The sequence below is a fragment of the Sapajus apella genome, unplaced genomic scaffold (genome assembly GCF_009761245.1).
Source record: "Sapajus apella isolate SASKATOON/1434 unplaced genomic scaffold, GSC_monkey_1.0 scaffold25, whole genome shotgun sequence".
Taxonomy (NCBI): Eukaryota; Metazoa; Chordata; class Mammalia; order Primates; family Cebidae; genus Sapajus; species Sapajus apella.
In genome coordinates this window covers 22,031,087-22,055,129 of record NW_022436965.1, presented here as the reverse complement: position 1 = coordinate 22,055,129, position 24,043 = coordinate 22,031,087, and the positions used below count along the sequence as shown (strand labels likewise).

At 37.5% G+C, this 24,043-nt stretch overlaps 1 protein-coding gene across 3 annotated transcripts in view; it reads left to right on the top strand.

The window, feature by feature from the left end:
* POU2F1 (POU class 2 homeobox 1) overlaps positions 1-24,043 on the top strand; it is a 182,092-nt gene that overhangs the window by 115,668 nt on the left and 42,381 nt on the right. For all 3 annotated transcript variants that reach the window (XM_032291508.1, XM_032291510.1, XM_032291509.1), the window contains 2 exons: positions 19,112-19,212; positions 23,805-23,858. In XM_032291508.1, coding sequence (XP_032147399.1) covers positions 19,112-19,212; positions 23,805-23,858 — 155 coding nt within the window. The remainder of the gene's footprint in view (positions 1-19,111; positions 19,213-23,804; positions 23,859-24,043) is intronic.

Genomic DNA, 24,043 nt, shown 5'->3' with positions numbered 1-24,043 from the left:
GAACTCCATTTGGAATGTGTCCTTGCTTATCAAGGTGATGTAGTGATGGGCATAGATACTGTTGTTATTTCCTATAGGGTATCTGAAATTTAGGCTATTGGTAATTTTGCCTTGACTGCCTTAAATTTACTTATAAGTAGAAATATGTGAATAATGTACTTTTCCTCTTTATTATATAGGTTTAATTGAAGTAGTAGTATATGATTTTCATTACATGTTAAAATGTAGTGTAGTACTATCTTAAAAAAAACTACTGAATGATGAAAAATAGCCTTCACAAACTCATGTTCCAAAATCTCTCAGTAAGAAACTGTTAATTTTATTTTCATAGGCAGTTCCAACAGGGGTGCATTTCATAGCAGAGCATAAACAGCCACTTATAAGATGAGGCTGGCTGCTATAGGGAAGTAAGCCAGTAGAACAGAAACAGTCAGATTTGTACCAGAACTGCAGATTATTTTCTTTTTTAGATTGAGATTAAATGAATAACATAAAATTAACTATTTTAAAATGAACAATTCAGTGGCGTTTAGTATATTCACAGTGTTGTGCAGCCACTACTCTGTGCAGTTCCAAAATGTTTTAGTCACCCCCAAAGGAAAGTATACCCCTTGAGTAGTTGCTCTCCGTTTTCCCCTCTCCCCAGCCCCTGACAACCACCAACATATAGTTTGTCTCTATCAATTTACCTATTCTAGGTATTTCATATAAGTAAAATCATACAGTGTGTGACCTTTTATGTCAGGCTTCTTTAACTTAGCTTAATGTTTTCAAAGTCCATTCATGTAATAGCATATTATCAGTACTCATTCCTTCTATGGCTGAATGATAGTCTATCATACAGATATACCACAATTTGTTGGTATCTGTTTGCCTCTTGATGGACATTTGAGTTGTTTCCACTCTCTTTGGCTCTTGTGAATAATGCTGCTGTGAACATTTATGTACACAGATTGATCATTTGAATATTTGTTTTCATTTCTTTTTGCGTATATAGTTGTGCATCACGTCAGGGATACATTCTGAGAAATGCACCATTGTATGAACATCATAGAGTATGTTTCATAAACCAAGATGGTATAGCCTGTGACACATCTGGGCTATGTGATATAGCCTGTTTCTCCTAGGCAACAAATCTGTACAGTTAGTATACTGAATACTCTATGCAATTGTAATTCAATGATATTTGCATATCTAAACATAGAAAAGGTACAGTAAAAATAGAGTATTATAATCATATGGTACTATTGCTGCCAGATGGAAATGTCTTTATATGTTACGTGACTGTATGTCTAGTAGTGAAGTTCGTGGGTCCACTTTTTGACAGTCCTTCAAAAAGTTAAACGTGGAATTACCACCAAATTTTTTCCATAGCATTTGAACCGTTTTATATTTCCAGAGTCAGTGAAGAAGGATTCTAATTTCTCTGCATCCCTGCCAACACTTATTTTCTTTTTTTAAAAAACATTATAGCCATTTTAATGGGGTTAGATAATATACTTTTAAAAGTAGCAACTCTTCATTCATTTTCCCCAGGAAATAAGAATAATAGAAACTGACACCTCCTTCTTTTTTCCAGTGTTATTGTGTATTTTCCTCTATCTTATTGTCATAATGTCTTGTAATGAAATGAGAATGAGCAATAATAAATTGTGTTTACATCTAAGCAGTTAGATGTTTCCCTTCTCTCACCTTGGTTGTTTGTGTCTTACTCTTAACCTGAACTACCTGTATGACCGCATCTCTTGTATCTTAGCCACACTAAATCTCTCAAAACTCTTTGTACCTTTCTTAGAGCAAGTCTTCTTTGCTTGGCTTGAGAGCAGTGAGAATACCTTATTCTTTTTTGTTCTACCTTCCACTATCTTTTCATAGGTATCTTTTTTTTCTTTTTTATAGTGCTTGTTTTTTTTTATTACTTATTTACTTGTCTGCCACCTAGACCTAACTGTTAGCTCCTTGTGGTATGGGAATATGACTTATCTTTGTAACCCAAGGACCTAACAGGGTATTTAAAATTCTTAGATTTTATTTTTTAACTTGGCCATGGTGTCTTTTACTTTTGGTATAGAAATGCTTGGTATTTTCTTCCCCAACTTAACCTTTTCCAATTAATTCCATCTCATCCTCTTACGATTCACCTGAAATATTGTCTACAGGAAGCTTCCCTGACATTGCCTTCTCCCATTCCCCTTAAAGTCTCCTTTTAATGTGTTGTCAGTAGCCTATGTGGTATCTGTTTTATCCTTTACACATTGTATATATATATTTATGAATATGGAATTCATAAATGCAAGACCTGTGCACCCCAGCCAGACTCCCTATCCCCTTTCCTCTTTATTTTTCCATAGCATTTATTTCTATCTAATATTCAGTACTTTTTCATTTTTATTATCCATTTCCCCACTAGAATGTAAGCTCCATGAAGGACATTATTTTTGTCTCTCTTCACTGCTGTGTCTCTGGCACCTAGAACAGTGTTTGCTGTACAGTATATGCTCAATAAGTATTTTTTAAATGAATGAATTAATTAATGAATAGGTCTGAGAACTACTTAAGAGCCAAGACTGTCGTGTATTCATTTTTATAACCTCAGCATCTAGAATATAAATGCTCAATAAATATTTATTGAATGCAGCATTTGTTTTTACAGCAGCATGTAAAACATACGTCATGTTTTCTGTATGATATTCTTGGTTCTCATTTGTTGTTGTTTATTCCTAAATAGTTATATAAAAACAGAAAATGTACAGAAGCAAAAATAATTGTTTCATTCAAAATAGGAGATGATTCAGTCATAACTCTTATGTATATGGCATAACAATTTTATCCAAAGCCATTTCTTATAAAGGTAAAACTGTTTATTCAAGTGAAGAGAAATTTCCACTGAACTGTAAACATGAGCACATCTATTGGCCAAGATTTAAGAAAACAGTTGAATATTTTAATATTCATATTTCAAAATATTGCATTGGAGTAGATTAAAGGTTATATAGGGTATCAGGTGAGTTTTGATTCACAAGAAGAGATTACATACACATCAAGTTAGATTAAGTTCCCAATAAGCCAATGATGCTAAGTATTATTGAGAGACAAAGTCATTTCAGAGCAGGTATACTATACTTAATGTAGTCTTCCTTGCTCCATGCAAGTAGGGTTGTATCAGATCAGAGAATAGAAAGAGCACCTTGCCATTTTACATATTGAGGATTTTGGTCTTCGTTGAGAATGAATCTGTTTTGTTCTTTTGTTGGAAATGGGCTATTTACAAATATTTTCCAGGGTTCGAGAAAACTCAGTTCTCTGCAACCAACTTTCCTACTCTGATTTAATTCTGTTTTGTCATCTGTGTGATTCTGGTACTTGGTCTGAGACCTTTAGTAACAAATGAATTTTCATGCATTTAGCTAAAGAACCTGGGGAACTGACATTGTAAAAGAGTTTTATTTTTCCTTTTTAGTGTCATGATTTCCTTCAGATATAGCTAGGAAGAGATTACTGAAATGTATTATCTGTGTTAGGCCAGGTGTGGTGGCTTGCACCCTGTAATCCCAGCACTTTGAAAGACCAAGGTGGAAGGATCACCTGAGGTCGGGAGTTCGAGACCAGCCTACCAACATGGAGAAGCCCCATCTCTACTAAAAATACAAAATTAGCTGGGCATGGTGGTGCATGCCTGTAATCCCAGCTACTCCGGAGGCAGAGGCAGGAGAATCTCTTAAACCCGGGAGGCGGAGGTTGTGGTGAGGCGAGATCGCACCATTGCACCCTAGCCTGGGCAACAAAGGTGAAACTGCCTCAAAAAAAAAGAAAAAGAATAAACAAAATGTATTATCTGTGTTTTAATTTCTGGGCTCGAAGGGTTGATCTGTTTTGAAACTATTAATGTTGACCGAGCATGGTGGCTCACGCCTGTGATCCCAGCACTTTGGGAGGCCAAAGCAGGTGGAACAACTAAGGTCAGGGGTTCTAGAACAGCCCAACCAACATGATTAAACCCCATCTCTACCAAAAATATAAAATTAACCAGGTGTGGTAGCGCATGCCTGTAATCCCAGCTACTTGGGAGGCTGAGGCAGGAGAATCGCTTGAACCTGGGAGGCAGAGGTTGCAGTGAGCCAAGATTGCACACTGTACCCCAGCCTGGACAACAAAAACGAAACTCCATCTCAAAAAAAAAAAAAAGAAAAGAAAAGAAACTATTAATGTTATATCTTCAGTGATGATTAAACGTCCTATAGGAGTTTAATTTGGAGTTAAGATTTGGGAAATATTATTTATAGTTAGGCTGGCCCTTAAAGTCTTCTTGAAGGAAGTAGATTCCAGGCTGTATGTTGCATAATGACTAGGACTTTTAAAGCTAGAGAGGAGAGTGAAGGATATCTGCATTTTCATCCTATTCGAGGGTTGCACCTTAGCTTTCTACCTGACTGTCCTGTTCTCCCTCCCCTCTCCTTTTTTCCTTCTTTCCCTAATGGGTTATGTTTCCTCTCTCATTTATACATTTAAAAATAAACGTTCTTAGGATACAAATTTCCATTCTCATTTGCGGAAAAATGACAACAGGAATAGGATAAAGGAGAGGACTGTCCTCCCACCACAAACATAAGTGTATACCTGGGCAGAATTCAGACAGCAGCAGAAGTGTGTCTCTTTTAAGAGATTGGAGACTGATTGCTTTGGAGATGACATCGAAGGATAAATTGAAGGGATGCCCATTTTAGGAAAATTTTAGCGATAAAAATTTAAGTTGTTATCACAACTTAGTACTCATGGTAAAAAATTTGAAAAATACAGAATAATGTATTCGCTATTAACATTTTGATGCATTTCCTATTTGAAGACATTTTTTGCTGAAGTTGTCTTTTTTAAATGTAGTAATATTTCTCATAGGCTATAAAATTTGATTTGATTCCCTTTTTAAAACTTTATTTTAATGTTAAAGAAATGTAGTAGAAGTAACTAGCTGTGAGGTAGATACCAAAGGTCCAGAATTCTACTACTTTATCTTCTTATGTCCCCTTATGAGCCTGATCATGGCCTCAATTACTGATTTATCACTTAGCTAATATTTGTGAATGAGCATTGAATTGGAGTCCTTGGTCATTGGATGGTATAGTAGAAAGAGCAATTAGGGCCGGGCGCAGTGGCTCAAGCCTGTAATCCCAGCACTGTGGGAGGCCGAGGCGGGTGGATCACGAGGTCAAGAGATCGAGACCATCCTGGTCAACATGGTGAAACCCCGTCTCTACTAAAAATACAAAAAAAATCAGCTGGGCATGGTGGCGTGTGCCTGTAATCCCAGCGACTCAGGAGGCTGGGGCAGGAGAATTGCCTGAACCCGGGAGGCGGAGGTTGCAGTGAGCCGAGATCGTGCCATTGCACTCCAGTCTGGGTAACAAGAGTGAAACTCCGTCTCAACACAAAAAAAAAAAAAAAAAAAAAAAAAAAAAAAAAAAAAAAAAAAGAAAGAGCAATTAGGAGAGAGCTGGGGGTGGGGGTGGTAGACAGACGGGTGGAAGCCTTGGAATTTCAGTCCAAGCTCAATTACTATCCAGCTTGGTTGTTTCGTTGGAAGTATTTCTCTTATATTAGCAAAATATTCTTATTTTTAAAACAAGGAGCTTGGTTCTTTTTAATGTCCCTTTCAGCTTTATCATTTCCAAAATGTGAAATAAATAGAATCACATAGATGTACCCTTTCAGTCTGGCTGCTTTTACTTAGTATAGTGGGCTTGAGATTTATATTCATCTGTGTCATGTGTATTTTAGCTCAATTTTATTTCCTCTCTCACTCCCATAAAATGTTGAGGAAGTACCAAATGTGTTTTTGTAGTTAGCAGAAGGTATAGATTATTGCTTTGGGGTTAGAGAGTTGGGAAACATGAAAGAAAGTAGCATTTGAGCTGAGCACTGAAAGACGTTTAAATGCCTGAATCCTGTGCAAAGCTGAGTAATATGAACTGTTCATGAAGGGAGGAAACCTTTGCCTATTAGATCCTTGACTGCTGGCTGTGAAGAGAGAAACAGAACTTTCTGGGAGATGAGGACTTGCCAATGCTTGGACTTAGTATAAATCTAACTGTCTCTCAGCTGGCTCTTCACTGTCACTGGTGTTATCCTTGGATTCACCTCTAATTTATTCCCTGTCACAGTTTTCATTGCATATTTCTAATCTTTTCTATTTCTGTTTTGCTCTTTCATTTTCTGAAAATATCTGCCTTTTGATTACTGAAAAATTGTAGCTGGCTGATTTGAGCCTCACCACTCCCCTCTTCAGTACTTTACATTTTCCTGGTTTTACCTGCCTTCTCCATTTTGTATCTAACGAAGAAATATCTCTTTCCCCACACCGCCCTCATTATTTGAATCCTTTTCTCATATCCTTCAGGTTCCTGCCCTGTCTTTTAACCTGCTGTTGTTCTTATCTCTTCAGCGTATCCCTTCCCATAGACTCTTTCAGTCTTTAAATGTGCTCAGGTTTCATCATCCCCATGTCTTTCCTTCCACCCTATCTACCCCTTTGAATTATCATCCTCACACGCCCCCACCAATGCCTGACTTATGAAAGAAACCATCCTCACTCACCACCTTGACTTCATTGTTACCTCTTTTTCCTTTATTCCTTGCAATCTGGATGTATACCCAAAATTTTATTGCTTGGTTTTTTATGATGGATTATTTTATGATTTTATGCAAAAGTAATTGTAAGAACTTGTATGTAAACATGAATTTAGTGTTTGAGCACTTGTATGTCTACCATTGTGGCCATGAAGTAGAATGTTACCATTTCTCAGAAGGCCTCTGGAGGCCCACCCTGACCATATTCCATTCTTCTACCACAAACATAACCAGTATCCTGAAGTTAGCATTAATGGTGACATCGCTTTTCATTCAAAATAGTTTTCCATCTACATATTTATCCTCAAATGACACATTACTTAGATTTGCCTGTTTCCGTAATGTAAATTGAATCATGTTGTACCGTGGATATTTTATTACTGGTTTCTTTTGCTCAACATGATGTGTTTGAGATTCATCCATGTTAGTGCGCATACCTATAATTCATTTTCACTGGATGTAATATCTGTTTATTCCATTATTGATGGACATTTGGGTTATTTCTAGGCTTTTGCTATTACAAATAATACTGGTAGAAATGATTTTGTACTTATATCTTGATACATAAATTTGAAAAAGTCTCTGGAGTATCTTCTTTCTTTTCTTTTCTTTTCTTTTCTTTTTCTTTCTTTTCCCTCCCTCCCTCCCTTCCTTCCTTCCTTCCCTCCCTCCCTTCCTTCCCTCCCTCCCCTCCCCTCCCCTCCCCTCCCCTCCCCCCTTCTCCCCTTCTTCCCTTCCGTCTGTCTCTCTTTCTCTCTCTTCTTTCTTTCTTTCCTTTCTTTCTTTCTTCTTTTCTTTTCTTTTCGTTTTGTTTTTCTTCCTTCCTTTTTCTTTTTTTGACAGAGTATTCCTTTTTCTTTTTTTGACAGAGTACCACTCTGCCACCCAGGCTGGAGTTCAGTGTCGTGGTCTCCACTCGCTGCAACCTCTGCCTCCTGGGTTCAAGCAGTTCTCCTCCCTCAGCCTCCCTAGTAGCTTGGATTACAGGTGCCTGCCATCATGCCCTGTTGATTTTTATACTTTTAGTAGAAACGGTGTTTCACGATGTTGGCCAGGCTGGTCTCAAACTCCAGACTTCAGGTGATTCACCCACCTCGGCCTCGCAAAGTGCTGGTATTACAGGCGTGAGCCGCCTCGTCCAGAGTATTTTCTTAATAGTGTTATTGCTGAACTTGTTGCTTATGTTACTTAGTACTGCCAGCCAGTTTTCCAAAGCATTTGTACTGGTTTATACTGCGACCAAAATCACAGTCTTCCCAAACTTGATATTAACCAACTTTTTAATTTTAGCCATTTTATCAGGTATAAAATGGTATCTCATTGGAGTTTTAATTTGCATTTTCCTAGTTTCCAAGCAGATTGAACATCTTTTCCTGTGTTTATGGGCCATCTGTGTTTCTTCCTTTGTTAAATTCCTATTCATTTATTTTGCCTATTTTTTTCTATTGGGTTGACTTTTTCTTATTGACTCAGGAGTTTTTTGTGTATTCTGAATACTGATCCTTCGTTGTTTGTGTGGATTGTAAAAACTTCGTTTTTTTAAATTCACTTTATATACCCCTTTGATGAACTTTTAAAGTAGTTAAATTTATGTGTTTTCATCTTTTGGGTCTTGATAAATAAATTTTTCACTTTCCCAGGGTTAGAATGATATTCTATAATACCATCTTCCAAGAATGTTATAGTTTTGCATTTCACATTTTGGCTTTTAATCCTTCTGGAATTTTTTCTTTCTTTTTCAGTATAGTGTAATATGCCTGGTTTTGTTTTTTTCCAAATATATACCCAGCTACCTCTTTATTGAAAGCTTCACCCTTTCCTCATTTATCAGTCATGTTTCATCCTTTCCTCACCTCTGTCATGTTTCAAGTGTTCATAGGTGTGTGTACCTCTGTCTCTAGACTCTGCACACTGGTATATGTGTTGATCCCTACACTAATATCACACTGCCCCAATTATTATTGCTCTATAAGTGTTAATATCTTGATAATCCACATCTCCACATTTTAAAGAATATCTTGGCCCCATGCCATTCTGTGTAAATTTTAGAATCAACTTGTTAAGTTGTACCCCTCTGCTCCAAAAACAAGACAAAGAGAGAAAATAACTTGTTGAGATTTTGATATGAAGTTACTTTGAATCTATAGGTCAGTTTGGGGAGAACTGACATCTTTGCAATATTGAGCTGGCATCTGTCTGTACAACTGTCATAATAACTGCACATTTTTAATATTATTTTCCCTATGTTGCTTAGGCTGGTGTGAAACTCCTGACCTCTCAAATCTCTGGGATTATAGGTGCGAGCCTCCATGCCCAGCCACATCCTTGTTTTTTAATAAAGTTTTATAATTTTCTGCTTATGGAACTTGCTATATTTTGATAGATTTATTTTCAGGACTTTATCTCTTTTAAGTGTTTATAAATAAAATCTTTAAAAATTGTTTTCACTTGGAATATACAAAGACAATTTTATTTTATTATTTTTTTTTGAGACAGGGTCTCACTTTGTTGCCCCCACAGGAGTGCATTGGCTCTATCACGGCTCACTGCAGCCTCAACTTCCCACAGCTCAGGTGATCCTCCCACCTCAGCTTCCTGAGTAGCTGGACTGTAGGTGTGTATCACCACACCTAACTAATTTTTCTATTTTTTTTTTTGTAGAGACAGGGTTTCACCATGTTGCCCAGGCTGGTCTCCGACTCCAGGGCTCCAAGATCTGCCCACCTTGGCCCTGAAGCCGGCTGCTAATTTATCACTTAAGAGAGGCAATGTGAAAATTGCCAGACCATCACCCGACATTTCTAGTGGGCAGGGGAAGAGCCCTGTGCCCTGCTCATGCCTGTCTACCTACTGTAAATGGCCCCCTTATCTTGTTCTTAATCTTAAAGGAAATGCTTTTAATTTTTCACCATAACTATGATATTTGTTTATTTTTTAATGCTTATTCTTTATCAAATTAAGGAAACTTGTATTCCTATGCCAAGGATTCCCCCACCCCACCTCTGCTTTTTGGAGACAGAGTCTCACTTTGTCCCCCAGGCAGGAATGCAGTGGTGTGATCTGAGCTCACTGCAACCTCAACCTTCTGGGTTCAAGCGATCCTCCCACCTCAGCTCAAGTTGCTGGGACTGTAGGTGTGCACCACCATGCCTAGCTGGTTTTTGTATTTTTGGTAGAGATGGGGTTTCGTCACGTTGCCCAGGCTCGTCTCAAACTCTGGAGCTCAAGTAATCCACCTACCTCAGCCTCCCAAAGTGCTAGGATTACAGGCATGAGCCACTGTGCCCACCATAAAAATTCTATGCCAAGAATTTTTATCATAAGTGGGTATTGAATTTGTCTAAGAGTTTTATGCACAAGTTTGTTACATGGATATATTGCCTGGTGCTGAGGTTTGGGCTTCTAATGATTCTGTCAGTCAAGTAACAAACCTAGTTTTTCAACCCTTGCCTTCTCATTCCCTTCCCCCTTTTGGAATCCCTAGTGTCTGTTCCCATCTTTGTGTCTTACACATTTAACTTCCACTTAAATATGACAATATGTGGTATTTGGTTTTCTGTTCCTGTGTTAATTCAGTTAGGATAATGGCCTCCACCTGCCTCCGTATTACTGCAGGGATTTTGTTCTGTTTATGGCCACATAGTATTCCATGGTACATATGTACCATATTTTCTTTATCCAGTCCACTGTTTTGGACATCTGGGTTGATTCCATGTCTTTGCTATTATGAATAGTGCTGTAATAAGCATGGAAATGTAGGTATCTTTTAGGTAGAACGATTTATTTTGCCTTGGGTATATATCCATTAATGGGATTGGTGGGCCAAGTGGTAATTCTGTTTTTAGTTCTTTGAGAAATTGCCAAACTGCTTTCCACAGGGACTGAACTAATTGCATTCCCACCAACAGCGTAGAAGTGCTTTTCTTTTTCAACCTTGCCAATATTTGTGGGGTTTTTTGTTTTGTTTTGTTTTTGAGACGGAGTCTTGCTCTGTCGCCAGGCTGGTGCAATGGCACAATCATGGCTCACTGCAACCTCTGCCTTCCGGGTTCAAGCAATTCCCCTGCCTCATCCTCTCAAGTAGCTAGGATTACAGGCACGTGCCACCACGCCTGGCTAATTTTCGTATTTTAGTAGAGAGAGAGTTTCACCATGTTGGCCAGGATGGTCTTGATCTCTTGACCTCATGATCTGCCCGCCTCAGCCTCCCAAAGTGCTGAGATTGCAGGCATGAGCCACCGCACCCAGCCTTTTTTTACTTTTTAATTATAGTCTGAGTAGTGTGAGATGCTATCTCATTGTTATTTTGGTTTGCATTTCTGATGATTAGTGATGTTGAGCATTTTTTCATGTTTGTTGACTGCTTATATGTCTTTTTTTGAGACATGCCTGTCTTTGCTCACTTTTTAATGAAGTTTTTTGTTTCTTGTTGATTTAAGTTCCTTACAGATTTTGAATATTAGTCCTTTGTTGGATGCATAGTTTGCTAATATTTTCTCCCATTCTGTAGGTTGTTTATTCTGTTGATAGTTTCTTTTGATAGTTGGTTTTGACCCCCAGTGTACCTATCTCCTCATTCCTATCTCTTTAGTTAAATTAAATTCCAATTGTCAGTTTTTATTTTTGTTACATTTACTTTTGAATACTTAGTCATAAGTTATTTGCTTAGGCCAGTGTTTGTAAGAGTATTTCCTAGGCTTTTTTTATTTTTTATTTTTTTTTTATTGCATTTTAGGTTTTGGGGTACATGTGAAGAACATGCAGGATTGTTGCATAGGTACACACATGGCAGCATGATTTGCTGCCTTCCTCCTCTTCACCTATATCTGGCATTTCTCCCCATGCTATCTCTTCCCAACTCCCCACCCCCCACTGGCCCTCCCCTGTTTCCCCCCAACATACCCCAGTGTGTGATGCTCCCCTCCCCCATGTGTTCTGATTGTTCAGCCCCCGCCTATAAGTAAGAACATGCGGTGTTTGATTTTCTGTTCTGTGTCAGTTTGCTGAGAATGATGGTTTCCAGGTTCATCCATGTCCTTACAAAGGACACGAACTCATCGTTTTTTATGGCTGCATAATATTACATGGTGTATATGTGCCACATTTTCCCTGTCCAGTCTATTGTCGATGGGCATTTGGGGTGGTTCCAGGTCTTTGCTGTTGTAAACAGTACTGCAATGAACATTTGTGTGCATGTGTCCTTATAATAGAATGATTTATAATCCTTTGGATATATACCCAGTAATGGGATTGCTGGGTCAAATGGAATTTCTATTTCTAGGTCCTTGAGGAATCGCCACACTGTCTTCCACAATGGTTGAACTAATATACACTCCCACCAGCAGTGTAAAAGTGTTCCCATTTCTCCATATCCTCTCCAGCATCTGTTGTCTCCAGATTTTTTAATGATTGCTATTCTAACTAGCGTGAGATGGTATCTCAGTGTAGTTTTGATTTGCATTTCTCTAATGACCCGTGATGATGAGCATTTTTTCATATGTTTGTTGGCCTCGCGTATGTCTTCTTTTGTAAAGTGTCTGTTCATATCCTTCACCCACTTTTGAATGGGCTTGTTTTTTTTCTTGTAAATCTGTTTTCGTTCTTTGTAAATCCTGGATATCAGCCCTTTGTCAGATGGGTAGACTGCAAAAATTTTTTCCCATTCTGTTGGTTGCTGATTCACTCTAATGACTGTTTCTTTTGCCGTGCAGAAGCTGTGAGGTTTGATTAGGTCCCATTTGTGTATTTTGGCTTTTGTTGCCAATGCTTTTGGTGTTTTGGTCATGAAGTCCTTGCCTATGCCTATGTCCTGAATGGTTTTGCCTAGATTTTCTTCTAGGGTTTTTATGGTGTTAGGTCTTATGTTTAAGTCTTTAATCCATCTGGAGTTAATTTTAGTGTAAGGTGTCAGGAAGGGGCCCAATTTCCGCTTTCTGCACATGGCTAGCCAGTTGTCCCAACACCATTTATTAAACAGGGAATCCTTTCCCCATTGCTTGTTTTTGTCAGGTTTGTCAAAGATCGGCTGGTTGTAGATGTGTTGTGTTGCCTCCGGGGCCTCTGTTCTGTTCCATTGGTCTGTGTCTCTGTTTTGGTACCGGTACCATGCTGTTTTGATTATTGTAGCCTTGTAGTATAGTTTGAAGTCCAGTAGTGTGATGCCTCCAGCTTTGTTCTTTTTGCTTAGAATTGACTTGGTTATGCGGGCTCTCTTGGTTCCATGTGAAGTTTAAGGTGTTTTTTTCCAGTTCTGTGAAGAAGGTCATTGGTAGCTTGATGGGGATAGCGTTGAGTCTGTAAATTACTTTGGGCAGTATGGCCATTTTCACGATATTGATTCTTCCTAACCATGAACATGGAATGTTTCTCCATCTGTTTGTGTCCTCTCTTATTTCGTTGAGCAGTGGCTTGTAGTTCTCCTTAAAGAGGTCCTTTACGTTCCTTGTTAGTTGTATTCCTAAGTATTTTATTCTCTTTGTGGCAATTGTGAATGGCAGTTCGTTCTTGATTTGGCTCTCTTTAAGTCTGTTATTGATGTATAGGAATGCTTGTGATTTTTGCACATTGATTTTGTATCCTGAGACTTTGCTGAAGTTGCTTATCAGTTTCAGGAGATTTTGGGCTGAGACGATGGGGTCTTCTAGATATACAATCATGTCGTCTGCAAATAGAGACAATTTGACTTCCTTCTTTCCTATTTGAATACCCTTTATTTCTTTTTCTTGCCTGATTGCTCTGGCTAGAACTTCCAGTACTGTATTGAATAGGAGTGGTGAGAGAGGACATCCTTGTCTAGTGCCAGATTTCAAAGGGAATGCTTCCAGTTTTTGCCCATTCAGTATGATATTGGCTGTTGGTTTGTCGTAAATAGCTCTTATTATTTTGAGATACGTTCCGTCAATACCTAGTTTATTGAGGATTTTTAGCATAAAGGGCTGTTAAATTTTGTCAAAGGCCTTCTCTGCATCAATTGAGGTAATCATGTGGTTTTTGTCTTTGGTTCTGTTTATGTGGTGAATTACATTTATAGACTTGCGTATGTTGAACCAGCCTCGCATCCCCGGGGTGAATACTACTTGATCATGGTGGATAAGCTTTTTGATGTGCTGTTGCAATCGGCTTGCCAGTATTTTATTGAAGATTTTTGCATCTATGTTCATCACGGATATTGGCCTGAAGTTTTCTTTTCTTGCTGAGTCTCTGCCGGGTTTTGGTATCAGGATGATGTGGTCTCATAAAATGATTTGGGAAGGATTCCGTCTTTTTGGATCAATTGTAATAGTTTCGGAAGGAATGGTACCAGCTCCTCTTTGTATGTCTGGTAGAATTTGGCTGTGTACCCATCTGGACCTGGGCTTTTTTGGGTGGTAGACTGTTAATTGCTGCCTCAACTTCAGACCTTGTTATTGGTCTATTCAGGGTTTCGACTTCTTCCTGGTTTAGGCTTGGGAGGATGCAAGTGTCCAGGAATTTATCCATTTCTTCCAGGTTTCCTAGTTTATGTGCATAGAGTTGTTTGTAATAATCTCTGATGATGGTTTGAATTTCTGTGGAATCTGTGGTGATATCCCCTTTATCGTTTTTTATTGCTTCTATTTGATTATTCTCTCTTTTCTTTTTTATTAATTTGACTAGTGGTCTATTTTGTTGATCTTTTTGAAAAACCAGCTCCTGGATTTACTGATTTTTCCTAGGTTTTTTTTTTTGGGGGGGGTTTTATAGTTTGAGGTCTTACATGGAAGTATTTAATCTGTCTTGAGTTAATTTTTGTTTATACAAGTAGTGAGAGGTAGGGGTCCAGTTTCTTTCTTCCTGCATATGGTTAGCCAGTTTTCCCAGCACCATTATAGGGTGCCTATTCCCCATTGTTTATTTTTGTTGACGGTGTCAAAGATCATTTGGGTGTAGGTTTGGGTCTTTATTTTAGGCTCTCTACTCTGTTATATTGGTCTGTGTATCTATTTTTGTACCCGTACCATGCTGTTTGGTTACGGTAAACTTATAGTATAGCTTGAAGTCAAGTACTATGATGCTTCTGGTTTTATTCTTTTTGCTTAGGATTGCCTTGGCTATTCAAGCTCTTTTTTGTTCCATATAAATTTTAGAGTAGTTTTTTCTAATTCTGTAAAAAAAAAAAAAAAAACGATGTTGGTAATTTGATAAGACTAGTGTTGAATCTGTAGATTGCTTTGGGCAATATAGACATTTTAATGGTATTGATTTTTCCAACCCTTGTGCCTGGAGTTATTTTCTATTTGTGTTGTCTGTGATTTGTTTTAACAGTGTTTTGTAGTTCTCATAGATGTCTTTCACCTCCTTGATTAGATGTACTCCTAGCTGTTTTGTTTTATTTTATTTTATTTTAGTGGCTGTTGCAAATGGCATTGTATTGTTGATTTGGTTCTCAAGTTGAGCGTTATTGATATATAGGAATCCTGCTGATTTTTTGTACATTGATTTCGTATCCTAAGTCTGGTGAAGTTGTTTATCAGATCTAGGTGTCTTTGAGCAGAATCTTTAGATAATTTTACTTCCACTTTTCCTATTTAGACACCGTTTATTTCTTTTTTCTTGCCTGATTGCTCTGGCAAGGACTTTCAGTACTATGTTGAATAGCAGTGGTAAGAGTGGACAGCCTTGCCTTGTTCTTATGGAAAATGCTTTCATCTTTTGACTGTTCATATGATATTGGCTATAAGTTTGTCATAGATGGCTCTTATTACTTTGAGGTATGTTCATTCAATGCCTAGTTTGTTAGGAGTTTTAATTATAAAGGGATGTTGGATTTTATTGAATGCTTCTTCTGGTTCTATTGTGGTGATAATATGGTTTTTGTTTTAATTCTGCGTATGTAGTTAATCACATTTACTGATTTGTATACATTGAACCATCCTTGTATCCCAGGTGTTAAAGCCCACTTGATCATGATGAATTGATTTTTGATGTGCTGCTGGATTTGGATTGCTACTTTGTTGAGGATTTTCACATCTGTGTTCATCAGGGATATTGGCCTGTATTTTTCTTTTTCTGTTATATCATTGCCACACTTCGGTATCAAGATGATGCTGGTTTCATAGAGTAAGTTAGGGAGGAGTTACTCCTACTTGATTTTGGGGGGATAGTTTCAGTAGAATTGGTACCAGCTCTTCTTCATATGGCTGGTAAAATTTGGCTGTGAATCCATCTGGTCCAGGGATTTTTAAGTTTTTTATTTCTGATTTTGTTTGATTACTTGTTATTGATCTGTTCAGGATTTCTGTAAATACACTAGTCTTGAGGGGTTTTTTCCTACTTTTCTAACTGTTCCTTCTATTTCTCTTTGTCTTCACATCTCCTAATGTAGGGTGCTCCTTTTCTCCCAGGCACAAAAAAACAAATGCTATTTGGTTTGGGCCCCCAAAGTACCTGTCTCTTCATTTCTATCTCATACTTATATCCACTTTGGCTATGTGTATGTACCTGTTTCTCTCTTCTTTCCTTTTAGCCCAATTTAGGTCTTTATGTTTAAAGAATGATTTCCATGTAATGCTTTCTTCTACTTCTCACATCCCAGTGAACCTTCAATTGCCATAGTAAAAGAAGTTAACCTCCCCTTGCACCTTGAATTCCTCTATGTATCTGAGTAGTTGTCGAAGAGCATTCTCTTTACCTTACTACCTTTGAATACTGGTTTGTATTCTGTTATGAGGTGGTCAGTCCAGTGTGGCCATAATAGGAGTTCAGGGTGGCCATAATAGGAGACATCAGGAAAACAAAGTTTGTTATACTCACAGGTCCTAGAGACCGGAGGCACAGCACACAGTGCAGGGGTCACATGGGGAAGACATCAGGATGTTGAGGAGGCAGAATACAGGAGTGAGTGAAAGGTTTAGGCCACTACCTTTACTGGGGTTTCTGAAGGGGAATAGTTAGGCCATCACCATTTTGTGGTGGCATGATCATAGCTGGCTGCAGCCTCAAACTCCTGGGCTCAAAGGATCCTTCCTGCCTCAGCCTCTGAGTAGCTGGAATTAAAGAGGAAAGCCACCCACCAGCTCTAGGCCCCTACCTTTATTGCGGTTACTGTGGGAAAATCAGGACAGAGTAAACAGTTTAGGATTGGCTAATTTGAATAAATTTGGAGGACTTTGGGACCACTTAGGGGTGGTCTCTAGTTGCCTGGTAACTGGCCCTAGGATGAAGGCAGAATATTGCCTCTAGAGTCTGACTGAGGAAGTATGGCTCTAGATTAGTTGGTTTGTGTATCAAAGACATGCTTCTGGCTGGGCCCTTTGCTATCTCCAGGAATTGACTAAACCTGGAAAGGGCAGTCTCTCCCCAGCCAGAAAGGTTTTTATGATGTCAAAATATCATAATATATTAAAAATGTAAGAACATTTTACAATACAGAGGCCATACCTTCAGCTCATCCTCCCACCAGAGGCAGAGCCAGGGCACTTAAATATTATTACCAGAGACCATTGTACCAGTGATACTAGAAATCAATCTAGTGCTTTGCGACTTTGTTAGCATTTTTATGGCAACTTGAAAGGGGAACCAGTATATAGAATTTTCACAAACTCCATGGGAGTGGAATATTTGGTTCTGGAAGACTTCCTATTAGTAGTGTGTTAATCTTTTAAGTGCTTGTCTCTGTTTTTCAAATTCTCATATTCTTTTAGCCTTGTTGATTTATATACTATATCTTGAGCATGTTTCTCCAGTGGTGAACAATCTCTGTTTTCCTCCAGTTTTATTGAGGTATGATTGACAAAATAATCTAATATTGTACTATCTTAAAATCGTCACAACGGTAATGATATGCTGCATAGGGATAGAGAAAACAAATAATGATAAAACACACAACTACAACTTTAAAATAGTGAAACTTCTATGTGTGACTTATGGAAGTGACTCTGATTACTTGACTAGAATGTTGTGGAAAAAAAGAAAAAATAAAGGTGACTCTAATTACATTTTATTTTCATGCAAGTTTTCAATTACTTGACACAAGCAAGCACTCTTAATTTTGCTAACTATATATGTCTAAGTAGTTCTGGAGTTTTCTATTTGTGAAAGACTTTAGGAAAAAATAGAAGCGATTTTATGAATTTTTAGAAAGTGAAATATTTATACATATCTTTTATAATTATCTCCAGGAAACAGGGCTCTGGTTCATGTGATATACCTAATTATTCATTCTTATTTAAGTAATACTGCTGCCAGAAGTTAGGTTGTGTATATTGCCAGACGTTAGCACTGTCTTAGAAACACTGCTGTAAGGTTCTAACTTTGTGCTCTCCTGACTGGTCTGCTCTGGATGTGTGTGCACACATATGTGTAAGGATGGGAAGTTGGGGTGTATGAGTGGTAGGAAATGGAAGTGTAGAGCCATATCCATGGTCTAGACAATTCTTACAGATTCCTGTGGCCTGTTATATTTTATTCAGTACATGATGCTCTGGCTTTTTCCAAGTAATAACTGGATATAGCAATTTGAAAACAATGTATTATAATTCCTTAGAAAATATTTCTGTGTATAGAGTGGCATGTCTTTCCATAAATTAGCCCTATTCTAATATCAAATCACAGCAGAAGTGGTTAAAAAGCACTCACATTTTTCCTTTTTTTTTTTTTTTTTTTTGTGTGTGGGGGACAAGTTTTAGCTCTGTTGCCTAGGCTGGAGTGCAGTGGTGTGATCTCATTGCAACTCCACCTTCTGAGCTCAAGCCATCCTTCCCCAGCCTCCAGCGTAGCTAGGACTTCAGGCAGGCATCACTACACCTGGCTGATTTTTTTTTGTAGAGACAGGGTTTCACCATGCTGCCTGGGATGGTCTCGAACTCAAGAGCTCAAGCCATCTGCCCACCTCAGCCTCCCAAAGTGCTGGGATTACAGGCATGAGCCGTTGCGCCTAGCCTGGCATAACATTTTGAAAAATATAATTACAGCAGAGCCCTTGCTAATGAGGTACATGCAGCAATCTTAGTTTAGGATTAAAGGAATTAGTACAGCTATTGTTTTCTTTTTGCTTATCATGTATAAGGTTGCTTTTTACCATCAGATTGCTATTCATTAAAGTGTTAATAATAAATCTTTCTTGCTCCTGGCAAAGTCATCAGTGAATTTCTTCTGTCTAAGCCACATATCAAGTAAGATGAAAATAGAAGAGAGCCTCGAGGTCTCTTTGAACACTGTTCCTATGCTGGCTGCTCCAGTCACTGCATTCACATCTGACTTTTCACACACCATCTTATGATTGTAATTTATTATTTATTTTTTTGTTTCTGTTTCTTAAGCTTTATCAGTGTTTGTGTACTTGTCATGCAGCCCTGCTTTTAGAGGAGAAACCATTTTACTATGTTTCCTTTCTTTTGAATCCCTTCCCCTTGGAGGTGCTTAGAAAAGTGCTTATGCAAAATAGGTGCCTAATGAATGTTGGGAACTGAAATCTAGTGCTTTATTTCATTTATTTCTTTTAATAGTTCTAATTGTTTTGCTTGCTTTCCAGGCACACAAACCAATGGTCTGGACTTTCAGAAGCAGCCTGTGCCTGTAGGAGGAGCAATCTCAACAGCCCAGGCACAGGCCTTCCTTGGACATCTCCATCAGGTAGGAATGTTCTGCTCAACCATCAGTGAGCGTGAAAGAGGCATAAAATGCTAGGGCCTGAGGAAATTATTTCAGAATGTGGGGCCTTTAAACTTACTTAAAGCCTAGTGCTAATTATGTATAATTGTGTCATTCTGTTTGGTTAGTATGAAATCCTATAGTTTAATTGAGTGCATAGTCATTGACCCCACAGGTGTGTGGGAAACAAAAGAATTTCTTGTGAATGGAATGTGTATAACAACTGGTTTGCTGTTTTTATAAGTGAGAATCTGTGGTGGCTACCTGGTGGTAGTCAATTATCAGTCAAAAAAGATGTAGCTACCATTGCCTGAGACTGGCTGTATAAGGCTCTGAGCTCCAAGCTCATCTCTGTCCTCTAAAACAGTTTCAGACCATGATAGTTAATTTGGGCGACTACTCAGAGGCTTTGCTTGACTGTAACCCTCAACCCCTATTTTGAGGTTCAGAAGACTGCCACAACTTTGTTACCCTGTTCACAACATTTTTTTCCCTGGGTCTAAAACAGACCATGAATTCTGTTCATTCATGTTTTAGCTATAATATAGAGGGAGCAGGAATAAAAAAATACAAACCCTAGCTACTCAGTAGTTTGGGATATGGAAGCTGGTTGAAAATGGAAAACAGAGAAAACAGTTGGGAGATAGATTATCAGATAGATATAATGTCTCAACCTCTTGATTTATGTCCACAGTTATATATTGGAGCAATATTTTGGTGGTCTATAGCTCAGTTAAAACCTAGAACTAATTTAACATGCAAAATGTGTTGATAGTAATGGTGCTAGCAGTGGTGCCTAGTGATGGTGGTGGTAGTGATTCAGTGAAAAACCCATGTGAACATAAGACCTCCAAGGTAACATATTAACATATTAAGTTACTGAATCTTACTAAAGTCTTTTCATCAAAACATGTCATCAGACCACCTAAACTATAAAAGAAGCTCTTCTACTTGAAAACAGGTAAAATTCTGGAATGCTGTTCTAAAGCCCATTTGTTTGTTCACAGACTCAAAGAGATATCATGTAGGCCGCAGTTAGCATCTTCTGTTAGAGTGAAGCCTAATGGAACACTTTTGCCTAGGCACGTAGCTTTTTTTGTATCTTTGAAATGGAAAAACTTCGATATTAACTTCCAGATAAAATATTAAGATGAATTAACATCTAAAATGAGTTAAATATATATTTTAAAAATATATCCTAGAAGAAAAAAAAAGTTTTGTGTTGATTTTTTTTTTCTAAGAACATAGTCAAGGCTCCAATAATTTTTCTGGGTCCTAAGAGGAATAGAATTTTTGACAGAGTTTAATCAATTATTTGGCACCTAATAAGCCCCTTTTTCTGGCTTAAATATGTGATGGTCCAAATGTATTTTTTAAAGTCCCTGAGGGTGCACAGATGATGTGCAGTATTCTCCCCACTGGGTCCAAATTCAAAGATGGTTGCAACTCTCCGGGGGTCAGATCCAAGACCCCTACATCTAGCCATTGATTACCAAAATCATAGACCCTTCAATACCACCCAGACCAAAGGAGTGCAAACCAAAGAATTTTATTTGAAATTGTGACACCATTGAATCTCCCATCAAGACACAAGTCCTTGCATCTGATTAGATAATTAACAGTGTTATACTTGCCTTCTATTTCCAGCCTCCTTGTTGGCAGAATTAGCACCTTGAACCTTTCCTTACCATAATTATAATATACATACACAAAATAGATGGTTTTAGGTCTGTTGCCTCGTTAACTATAAGTTCCGTGAAAATAGATACTTTTTCTTGTTTACCTATATCCCCAGCATTTACCAAAGAGCCCCATAATACAACAGGTGTTCAGTAATTATTTGTTGAATAAATTAATAGATGACCAAGTGGTCAAATATAAGACTACTGAGGAAGAAATGACTAGCTTAGCCTGTACAATCTGAGACTTTTCTCTCAGGGTGATTTTTGAGCTGAGTCTTGAAGGGTGTTGGAAACTAGCTAAATGGAGTGGTAAAGTAATGCTCTCGTTTTTTGATTTTTAACTTCCTATTTTAAAATCTTTCAAATCTATAAGAGTTACAGCAGTAGAATAGTGTTCATCTGGAAAACCTTCACTTGGAATCATCAATTTTTACTATTTTACCATATTTGCTTTATACCATATGGGTTTATGTGGATATGTATGTGTGTACACATAAAAAATACATTTTGCTTTTACCATATGTGTATGTACACGTAAAAAATATATTTTTTAATGGGGTCTCATTATGTTGCCCAGGTTGATCTCCAACTCCTGAGCTCAAGTGATCTTCCTGCCTCCCATGTAACTGTGATTATAGGCATACACCATGGCACCAAGCCAAAAAAAATTTTTTTGGCAACTCCTTTGAAAGTTGCGGATATTAACCATTTACTTCTAAATACTTCAGCATGTTTTTTCTAAAAATAGCATTCTCTTATAAAACTACAGTGCAAATTTCAAATTCCAGAAACTTAACATTGATGTGATATCATTTTCTAATATTGACCCATAGTTATATACTTTCTGCCCACAATCCAGTTCGTACTTTGTATTTAGCTGTCATGTCTGTTAAGTCTTCTTTAATCCAGAACAATTCCTGAGCCTGTCTTTGTCTTTCATGATATTGACATTTTTTAAGAATAGAGGCCAGCTGTTTCATAGAATACCCCTATAACTTGAATGTGTTTGATTGTTCCCTCAACAGCTAAATTCAAGTTATGCATTTTTTAAAGGAATACAACGCAAGTGATGCTGAGACTCTCGGTGCATTCAGAAGGCATATAGTATTGCTTTGTCCCATTATTGTGATATTAATTTGGATTATTTTATCAAGATAGTGTTTATCAGATTTGTCCACTGTAAATATGTCTTTTTGCCTCCTGGTAGGTAATACTCTGTGAGACACTAGTTTAAAGGCTGTGTAAATATCCCGTTCCTCAACAAACTTTTAACCTGAAACATAAGCAAAATCACATAAAATTTTATCTTCTTCAAATCTTTGTACCTGAAGCTCTTTCCCTGGGTTCTTTGACTTCTTAGGCTGTAGGTCTTAAACATATTATCTCTTCAGATAGGCCTCCCCTTATTACACTATATTTTAAATGTGTTCTATATACATCTTCAGATTTTGTTTTTTGTTTTTGTGTTTAGGGTTCTCATCTACTAACGGGACTAACAGTTTCAAATAAAAGACATAGCAATCAGTTCCTTTTAGCCCTAAACTCTTTATCGAGCTCCATACCAACATTTATATTTAATTTCAGGACATGATGTTATTTGGTATATCCAGAATGGAACTCATTATCTTCTCTGTCCCTGTTAGTGGCACTGCCATTTTCCAGTTGCCCAGATTTGAACCCTGGAATAATTCATGACTCTCTTTTTTTCATTTAAATCCAGTCAGGATTCTTATGTAGTTTGTTGTGGAGCCTTTCATGTTTCCTACTTTTTACTTCCACTGCCACCATTCTAGTTTAGTTTTTCATTTATTCTAGCCTAGTTTATGTTCTCTTTTTCCCTTCTCAGTCTCTTTGTTTCAGGACATTGGCATTTTTGAACAGTATACACTAGTTATTTTGTAGTGTTTCTCAGTTTGGGTTTGTCTGACTTTCATCATGATTAGATACAGATTCTGTACTTTTGTTAGGGACGCAGCATAAGCAATGCTGTATTCTTCTCACTGCATCATAGCAGAAGGCATGTGTCTCCTTCCTGGTGACTCTCATTTGTACTCACTTGATTATTTGTCTGCCAGGTTTCTCCACTAAAAAGATACTATTTTACCCTTTCTAAGAATTAAGTATCATTGGAGACATAGTTGAGAAAATGTAAATATCCTGTTACTCCTCAGGTATCACACCCATTAGTTATCCATTGATGACTGCCTAAATCAGTTATTTTCTTAGTTGCCAAATGATGGTTTTCTAATTCCATGTGTGTCCTTAATTTCACATAACCATGATTTGAACTTTCTGAATGTATGAAATGTATTAAATGTTTTGACAGACTTTTATGTGTGGTTTATAAGATAGATTTCTTATTTCAGCTAAGAGTTTTAAGTTAAGATTATAAATGTTTTAAGGACTTGACTGTGTGGATGTGTATATATATTTCTACTCTGGTGTATATATGGGAAATTTGAAATTATTTTAATTATGTAGATGGTTCTGATTGTTTCTAATAATAAACAATGTAAATAGATAGCTTGTTCTTATATGTTCTTTAACACTGTGGAAGATTAAATTTTTAGAATCTAAGCATTCTGTGAAGACAAAAGAATGTTATGTAAGGAGCGTTCAGTACAAGTGTGGCATGGCTGATAATATTCATTTAGTGTGGGAAGACATCTTCAAAAAAAGATTAACAGCATTTTTCTGTGGTACCAGTGGGGGTGGGGTGGGATGGGCTGAGAAGGGACTGAGTTTGTTCATAAAGTTTTAACTCCTTAAGACAATCCTCTGTCTTCTCAGTTCTAGCTCGGTGACTCACAGTAGGCTTAATATTCAGTGATGACAACCCCTTGTGATGAATGTCAAGAGTATTAAACTAGAACTTCCCCTGATTACTTGTAGGTCCAACTCGCTGGAACAAGTTTACAGGCTGCTGCTCAGTCTTTAAATGTACAGGTAAGCTGGGACCTGGGATTAATGGGTCAATCTTTTATTTATTTATTTATTTATTTATTTATATTTTTCTAATTTTCTATAGTGAGCATATATTTTATAATAGGAAATGCTTAGTATTACCTTTTAAAATTAGTGAATCTTATGAAGATTCAAATAGTAATTATTGCCATTAATGAAAATCAGTT